General features: G+C 41.0%; 1 protein-coding gene across 1 annotated transcript in view; it reads right to left on the bottom strand.

Moving 5' to 3' along the window:
* Window positions 1-641: 641 nt before the first annotated feature.
* LOC107117533 (E3 ubiquitin-protein ligase RNF170-like) overlaps window positions 642-8,773 on the bottom strand; it is an 11,273-nt gene continuing 3,141 nt past the window's right edge. The window contains exons 3-5 of the mRNA XM_015419671.1: window positions 1,953-2,026; window positions 1,353-1,463; window positions 642-947 (exon numbers count right to left, since the gene is read on the bottom strand). Of these exons, the coding sequence (XP_015275157.1) occupies window positions 642-947; window positions 1,353-1,463; window positions 1,953-2,026 (491 nt within the window). The remainder of the gene's footprint in view (window positions 948-1,352; window positions 1,464-1,952; window positions 2,027-8,773) is intronic.

Below are 8,773 nucleotides of genomic sequence, written 5' to 3'. Positions count from 1 at the left end.
TGCCTGATCCTTCTAATCCCTTTTGTTTCATTTGTGAGCTCCTGGATTTTGTTTAGATTTTTTCTTCAGTTTTGAATTGTAGTTTGATTCTGGGTAAGTAACGTTATGAGTGTTAAAAACTGTTGGCAAACCTACTCATATTGCAATCACTGCACATGTGTTTGCACAAACATAGAATCCCAAGTTCATCTCATCTTAGTAAGCTGTCGAATGCCCCATAAACTGAAAAGCAGACAGTTTTCTTTCTCCTGCACACCTATCCCATGAAGGTTACTTTGCAGATGCCACTGCAACAGAACATTTTCAAATTTAAATGTACTGAACTGTTTATAGCAATATTAGAGTTGCTGAGTTGTAATCCCCGTGCCTCCCAGAAGTCAAAAGCATACAGGCAAAATTGGCATTTGTTAATAAAACACCACCTTCACTAGTACATTTCTGGTGACTTACAGACATCATTGGGTATTAGTCCATGGTTAACATTAGACATTTCATCCAACATATTTTTCGTAAACACCAGTGTGGCATATCAGCCCTTGGAATTCTTCAAAGCTAAGTCTATCCCTGTTGTTTCCAAAAGTCAGGAGAGCTCATCATGATCTGATCAGTTTTCATGTAGGAAGAAGCAGTCCTTGAGTCCACTAAGATTCCAACAGGATATTTTGTGTTGTAGAGTTTGCCAAACTTGCTCCTTCTGATGCCATTTGTGAACAAATGTTTATCATAGAAATTATAAGTAGGAACACAACAACCAGGTCATCCACTGTACCCAGGATTCCACAAAGAGGTTCTGGCATCACATCAAATGGAGACGTTAGGCACATAATAGTTCCAAAAGAGCAGATGACAACTCTTAGGAAGAAGATCCCGACAAGACCACCCAAGGTAAAAACTCCTCGTATGGCAAGGTTGAGAAGGAATGGCATGTCATAGAGGTAATCTGCAAACTAAATATGAAATTCAAGTAGGTAATAAAACCATCATTTTTACTGCAAATTTATATTGCTTCCTTGGATCTGTGAAACAGTGGGTGTGCCGGGTATCTGGGCTGACTGAACATCAGCCTTTTTATTGGCAGGACTGGCAGCTAGCCCAGGTATTACAAAACCAGACAAACCAGTAACTAGCAGCGTGGTAGCAACCCTTTCCCCTCCTTTACCTAATTTTCACAGTTATTTCTTACTGTTGTTACCTATTCTTGGAACTCACTGTCCTGTTCAGAAACACCTCTTGCTAATGGAATAGTCAGCTCCAGTTTATTTAGCTAACTCAATTTGGGGAATGATCAAGAATAGCCATGCACACAAATGCAGTACTAATTTCCCATCATTGCAAAGTATGAAGCTACTTACAGGCCGAGGCTGTCCTGAGAAGCGTTTGTTGTAATCGCTGATGTCATAGACAATTTGTTTGCTCTGATTGTCCTGCTGTTTTTCACAAGAGATCTTGTAAAGAAGAATAACCTTCAGGTGAAAAGAAGCAGCATTTTAGGGTCAAACTCACCAACACAAGCTTTCCTTCTCGCTTTTAAAATCACTGTATCTTATAGTTTTATTGGGGCTTATCTCTTTGACCCTTGCTTATCAGTTTTGACCTGCAGTGGGCAAATTTCCTCCATGGCAGGCTCTTTTCCATATTCTGAGACCTTTGTGATTTCTACCAATGTCATATGCATGCAGCCAGTGACGAGGGTGAGATGAGGATAAGAATTTTATCTTAGGTGAGAGAATGCTATGCCAAAGAACCAACCAGCCATAATAAAAAGCCTGCTGCAGGCACCCTGTTTAATATTTGATAGGTGGTCCTGATCTGACAGGCAAGAGATGAGAGATGCAGATGGTTATGGCTCTGGAAAAATCTACCAGGATGTAAATCTACCAGGATCAGTCTCGTATCTTTCCACCTCTCCTACTAACTGCCAAAGCACAGATGATTACAAATAAAATTCTTGCCTTTTGTCTGCAGAGTGGACAGTTTATTGCTCCTAGCCAAGATCCATGTTTCCAGTATTCAATCAGACAGGAGCCTAGAAAAAAGATGAATTACTCTTATAAGAACTGGAAGGAAAAAAAAACTACTTGCACAGCTGAAAGACAACAGTCAACTTTTTCCATTGTGTCAGCAAGCCAGTGAAGACAACGAACAACATTATATGGATTAAAATAGGTTTATTGAATGGTTGGTTTGCATCATCACACTGGAGATTAACTTTAAGGGCAGGCTGCAAGTAAGGCAATGCAGTGGCTACTTGCATTCTGGGCAACTTCAGCAGTGCTCTGAGCATGGCCAGCACTCCCACCAGATTTGTTTACCCTCACCTACATGTTAAGTGTGCCAAGAGAGGCACAGCTTTATTCCACTCCTCCAGTATACCTTTCTGGCAAGGGTTTGGTTCATACTGCTCAGCACCAAAGTCATTCCCTCTGTTACCCACACTGCTGCTCAAGCAAATAGTGGGTTGTTTTTGGAATGGCCCTTCATCCTTAGATGCCTCAGGGTGCTCACCAATGAGCCCTACCTGTGTTGAGCAGGCAACACTATTCCTGCCATCCCTAGTTAGAATCTAAGCAGTCTTTAGACAAGGCTTATTTAAATATAATACCCGTATAACAACATGAAATAATTTTTATACTTTAAACAAAAAAACTGTGTTGTAATAGGTGATTTTAACTACCCACACATTGATTGGGTCAATATATGTTCTAGTCGAGAAAAAGAGATTGAGTTTCTAGACACTCTAAATGACTGTGCTATGGAGCAGATGGTCACGGAACCTACCAGGGGAGAGGCAATCCTTGATTTGGTCCTAAGTAACACTCAAGACCTGGTGAGAGATGTAAAAGTGATTGCACCGCTTGGAAACAGTGATCATAATGTTGTTGAGTTCAACATTTGTACAAATAGGGAATTGGCCAAAAGACTCACACAACCACTTTTAACTTTAAAAGGGGTAATTTTTCTGATATGAGGGGACATGTGGGGAGGAAACTGAAGGGAAAAGTAGAAAGGGTCAAAACCATTGGGGAAGCTTGGAAACTGTTTAAAACTACAATTCTAGAAGCTCAAATAAAATATATTCCGCAGGTTAGGAAAGGCACAAACAGGTATAAGAAAAAGCCTACATGGTTAACAAACAAAGTAATGGAAGCTGTAAAAGGTAAAAAGGATTCCTTTAAGCGGTGGAAAGCTAGTCACAGTGAGGCTGATAAAACAGAACACAGGCTATGGCAAATAAAATGCAAGTCTGTGGTCAGGCATGCAAAAAGGGAATATGAGGAGCATATAGCAAAAAATGTAAAGACCAACAATAAAACTTTCTTCAAATACATTAGAAACAGGAAACCAGCCAGGGAGGCAGTGGGGCCCTTGGATGACCAAGGGGTAAAAGGAGTACTGAAGGATGATAGGGAAATGGCTGAGAAGCTAAATGCATTTTTTGCCTCCGTCTTCACTGTGGAAGATGAGAGGTGCTTGCCCACTCCAGAGCCGCTGAGTTCGGGAGGGGTGTTGAAAGACCTGAGTCAGATTGAGGTGACGAGAGAGGAGGTCCTAAAACTGATAAACAACTTAAAAACTGATAAATCACCAGGCCCAGATGGCATACATCCAAGAGTTCTGAAAGAACTCAATTGTGAACTTGTGGATCTCCTGACAAAAATATGTAATCTCTCCTTAAAATCAGCCTCCATTCCTGAGGACTGGAAGGTAGCTAATGTCACTCCCATCTTTAAAAAGGGTTCCAGAGGAGATCCGGGAAATTACAGGCCTGTCAGTCTGACGTCGATACCGGGTAAATTGGTGGAAACCATTATTAAGGAAAGAATTAGTAGGCACATAGATGAACAAAACCTATTGAGGCAGACTCAACATGGGTTCTGTAAGGGAAGATCTTGTCTCACTAACCTGTTAATGTTCTTTGAGGGGGTGAACAAACATGTGGACAAGGGGGATCCAATAGATATTGTTTACCTTGACTTCCAGAAAGCTTTTGATAAAGTTCCTCATCAAAGGCTCCTAAGCAAGCTCAAAAATCATGGGATAAAAGGACAAGTCCTTTTATGGATCAAAAACTGGCTAATTAATAGAAAACAGAGAGTGAGTATAAATGGGCAGTTCTCCCAGTGGAGGGGTGTAAGCAGTGGGGTACCACAGGGATCAGTACTTGGTCCACTGCTTTTTAACTTGTTCATTAATGATTTGGAGTTGGGAGTAAGCAGTGAAGTGGCTAAATTTGCGGATGATACGAAGTTGTTCAGGGTGGTGAAAACCAGTGAGGATTGTGAGGCACTCCAAAGGGATCTGTCAAAGTTGGGCGAGTGGGCGTCAACATGGCAAATGGGGTTCAATGTGGCCAAGTGCAAGGTGATGCACATTGGAGCCAAAAATCCTAACTATAAATACACGTTGATGGGGTCTGAACTGGCAGAGACAGATCAAGAGAGAGATCTTGGAGTTGTAGTAGATAACTCACTGAAAATGTCGAGACAGTGTGTGACTGCAATAAAGAAGGCCAATGCTATGCTGGGGATTATTAGGAAGGGTATTGTAAACAGATCAGCCAATATCATAATGCCGCTATATAAATCAATGGTGCGACCTCATCTGGAATACTGTGTGCAATTCTGGTCACCACACCTTAAAAAGGATATTATAGCTTTGGAAAAAGTGCAGAAAAGAGCAACTCGAATGATAAAAGGGTTGGAACACTTTCCCTATGAGGAACGGTTAAGGCGCTTAGGGCTCTTTAGCTTGGAGAAACGACGACTGAGGGGTGACATGATTGAGGTTTATAAGATTATGCATGGGAAAGAGCAGGTAGAGAAAGAGGTACTTTTCTCCTCTTGGTGCTTGGGGGGGTCAACAGTGGGAGGGCTTCTAATGTCCTGGCCCCACTGCTGGACCTCCTGATGGCACCTGGTATTTTTGGCCACTGTGTGATAGAGTGTTGGACTGAATGGGCCTTTGGCTTGATCCAACACTGGTGTCTCTTATGTTCTTCCTGAACCAATTCAAGGAGATTAAAAAAATCCTGCTGAGCTCCTAAAGGTGATCAACCAATCCCATACTGATCCTAAGGGAGGATGGATTGTCCAGCGCCACACCACAAAATCCTCTCAGGCTCTTCTGTCAGTCAAGCACCAGCCCAGCAAACTGGTAACAAGAATTTAACCTGCAAGTTCTGTAGTTTGGGTACTCTGCAGGGGGCAGAGATGAAAACACCTGTTATCAGAGTCTTAGATCCAAAAGTACTACAGCTGGAGCAAAGCTCACTGAATGCCACCTTCTCACTTCCCCCCTTCCTGTTGCAATCCACTGAGCCCCCACCCCCAATTCTGCTCCTGGGAACTGGGGAGCCCTCATGAGTAGATTGGTGGGTGAAGTGGAAGCCTGACATGGGAGGGAGGAAATCAACACGCACACACACCCAAGTCACTAAGATGAAAAACTCCAACGTGAACTAACAATATTGCTCACAGGAGTAAAATTCAAAACATAATTTTAAGGTATTGCACTGCAATGACAGTTCACAGAGAAAATTAGCACAACATTGCAAGGCCTTAAGAATTAAGTTTCAGATGTTACTTTTCTGACTTGACCCACTTACAACAGCAGAGAGGAAGGAAGGAACTACAGTGCCCTCTCTACCCAGGCTATTTGTGCTCTTCCACATTTTCATAATTGAGATCGAATCTATGTTTAATCCAGCTTTCTGCAGAGTTTATTGAGGCCCTCACAAATCATTCTGTTGGTTATTAGCAATTCGAGAAAAATAATATTGGCCTGGGATCAGCTTTCTAGCCTGTTTCCTGGACATATGGTTTGAGATACAGCTGGAATTCAAAATGTCTTGGAAGAAACATAGGAACACCCCACATTAAAACAATCATACAACCCCCCCCCCAAATTATAGTCAATTGCCCTTTAAAAGCTAGCACATAATGTGAATTTTAGGTATGACATTTGCCTATCTTTGCTTCTATTGATATCAATTAGAATGAAATAACCGACTTTCAAGTGAAATTTCCTTAGAAAGAGTTAGCCTGTGCATGTCATCTTAGGTTTTACTTAATATATGTGTGTGTACACACACACACACACTAATCTTGCAAGGGGGTGCAAGAAAGAGCTTGAAATTATGTTGTTGCTTGCTACTGTCCATGATAGTGTGTGAATTGACTCATTAACTCAAGGCATCTGGACTAGTTTATAGAATTAAGTTACAGATTTATCAAACTTACCCAAGATTCTATCCATTCTTCTCAGTGGGAACCTTAACTATTGGACACTGTATTCATTTATGCTCTGTGCTTATAGCACTTTATTTATTTGTTATTTATTAATTTATTATTTATTAATTAGACTTTTAGCCCTCCCTCCCCTGCACTGCAAGGCTCAGGGCAGGTTACAAAATTTAAAATACAGTAACAGTTAAAATCAGTTCATCAATTAATTACAAAACTTTCAGCACCCACAATTTCTCAAGAGATGGCAAGTAAGAGGCAAGATAAGGGCATGGTCCATGATAGCAACCCATCGCTTATCCTTGACCATATGCCTGGTGGAATATCTCTACCTTATAGGCCCTGCAGAATTGTTCCAAGTCCCACAGGGCCCCGGTCTCATTTAAAACAGAGTTCTACCAGATTGGTAGAATGAATGAATTTTATTGTTACAGCACATAGCCAGCAATTATAAAAAACCATAAAAGTAACTTACAATAACCAAATGGTAAAACTACTTTAAAAACAAGAAGGTTACTAAGGAACAACATTAAGCGGTCATTTTGATCACTAAAACCAGACTTAAGAATACGCTGCAATGGAATACATTTAAAGGAGTAAAATAGAATGACAAAAAAGGCAATAAGATTTAAAATCAAAAAGTCCTATCCCAAGTGACAACCAGAACACTGATGAGCTTTTACGACCAAGGAGCAAAATTTTGCAATGTCTGGATTTCAATGTCTAAAATATCCAGATGGTGAATCTATTTATGTAAAATTATACAAGCATTTTAAAATCTAAAACCAACAATACAATGTAAAAAGGACATAATTTAGTCTTAAAAAGATAAAAGAATGAGAATAAAAAAGTCAGTTATTTGGGAGGGAATCTAACCCAAGTGGCTACCTGAACACTGATGAGCTTTTACAACCAGAAAACAGAATTTTGCTATCTGGTGTATCGCTGTATGGTCAGGATTTAAAAGTAATTTCTCTATCTTATCCTGATCAGAGGAGCCAACCAAGAGAGGACCAATACATTTTGTGCGAGCTTCGTTATATAATGGGCATCTCAGGAAGACATGTTCCTGAGATTCTATCTCCCCAGACGCACACATGCATAGCCTCTCATTTCGGGGAGTTTTCTTGAATTTACCCTCGAGAACTGCAGAAGGTAAAGCAGAGCATCTAGCCAGCGTATACGCCCTCCTAAGTTTATTTGACTCCAGAATGGATAAGTAAGGGGCTTGAGCAACAATATATTTACTACTGTAAGGCGCTAAAAAGGCAGGGGTCGCCTGTACGTCCAGTTGGCGTTCAATATCTTCAATCCTCTGCCTGACCACTAGCTTAGCTTGAGCATCCCCCCTTTCCAAAAGCTCTTTGGGTGAAAACCCTAGTAGTGTAATTTTCCGAATAGTATGGGTCAGCCATTTAGATTGGTAATCGTCAGTCAGGATTAAGGGCACAAGGCCACATGGATTTAGGTTTATCTTTAACCAAAGAAAAATAGAGTGCAAGGTGATCTTGGCTTCAACTTTCATCATGCCAGTCTCTAGCCGTACCATTGCATTTGTAACACACCTTGGGACTTGGAGCACTGATCTCAAAAATTTCGATTGAACCAGCTCTAGTGGGGCATAGCAAGAAGATGTCGCTCCCAGTAGCGTCCCAGATTGGTAGACAGAGAGTTCTACCTTTTCAGCCCTGGCTCTGGTCGAGGATAGCCAGATGGCTTTCCGACCAAGGATCACCAGCAAGTTGGAATCACCTGAGTGTAACGCTCTTTGGGGGACATACCAGGAGAGGCAGGCCCCAGATTGTTTAGGGCTTTAAAGGTCAACACCAGAACCTTGAACCTGATCTGGTATTCAACTTGGAGCCAGATCAGCTGGCGGGGCACTGGTTGAATATATTCTCTCAATGGGGTTCCTGTAGGAACTTGAATATCAAAACAAGATAAGAGCAGAAAGAATGGGCATTATGTGGGTCTGTTTGAACAATGAAAGGTTCTGTCAGCTTATCTAGATAATGGGATCACTTCTAGTAAGTTCAAGTTAGATGTACTGGAACATGGTTAGTCAACTCTGATGCTTTTTCAGGACAAATATGTTATTGAGGAAAATGTACAGCTACGGCAGTGGGAAACAGAATAATATTCTTTTAACTAGGTACTCTATGATGCTAGGTAACAGAGCAGACTTGATGTATTCTGAAGTGGATGTATTCTGTGTTGAACTGGAATCATATTTCTCTTACAAACATCTTTTATAGTGAGAATTTTCCAGCTACTATTTTGTAAAATCAGCTTTGTACAAGCAGAATGGTATAAAGGAAAACTTGTCTACAGGATTAAGGGTTCTTTAAGTGTTTCTTGTTACCCACTGATTGAATACAGCTGTATCCAGCTGTGAGGAAAGCACATGGCTGGGGATTATGACTCTGAGAAGCCTCCCCGCTTTGCAAAGAGTAAACAGGGCCTCTTAATCTTGACCTGACACATCCTGAGCATTCCCAGTTATAATATGCTATTTACAACTTGATATTCAA

The sequence above is a fragment of the Gekko japonicus genome, unplaced genomic scaffold (genome assembly GCF_001447785.1).
Source record: "Gekko japonicus isolate JY-2015 unplaced genomic scaffold, Gekko_japonicus_V1.1 scaffold1347, whole genome shotgun sequence".
NCBI classification, from domain to species: domain Eukaryota; kingdom Metazoa; phylum Chordata; class Lepidosauria; order Squamata; family Gekkonidae; genus Gekko; species Gekko japonicus.
This window is presented reverse-complemented; position numbering and strand designations above follow the sequence as displayed.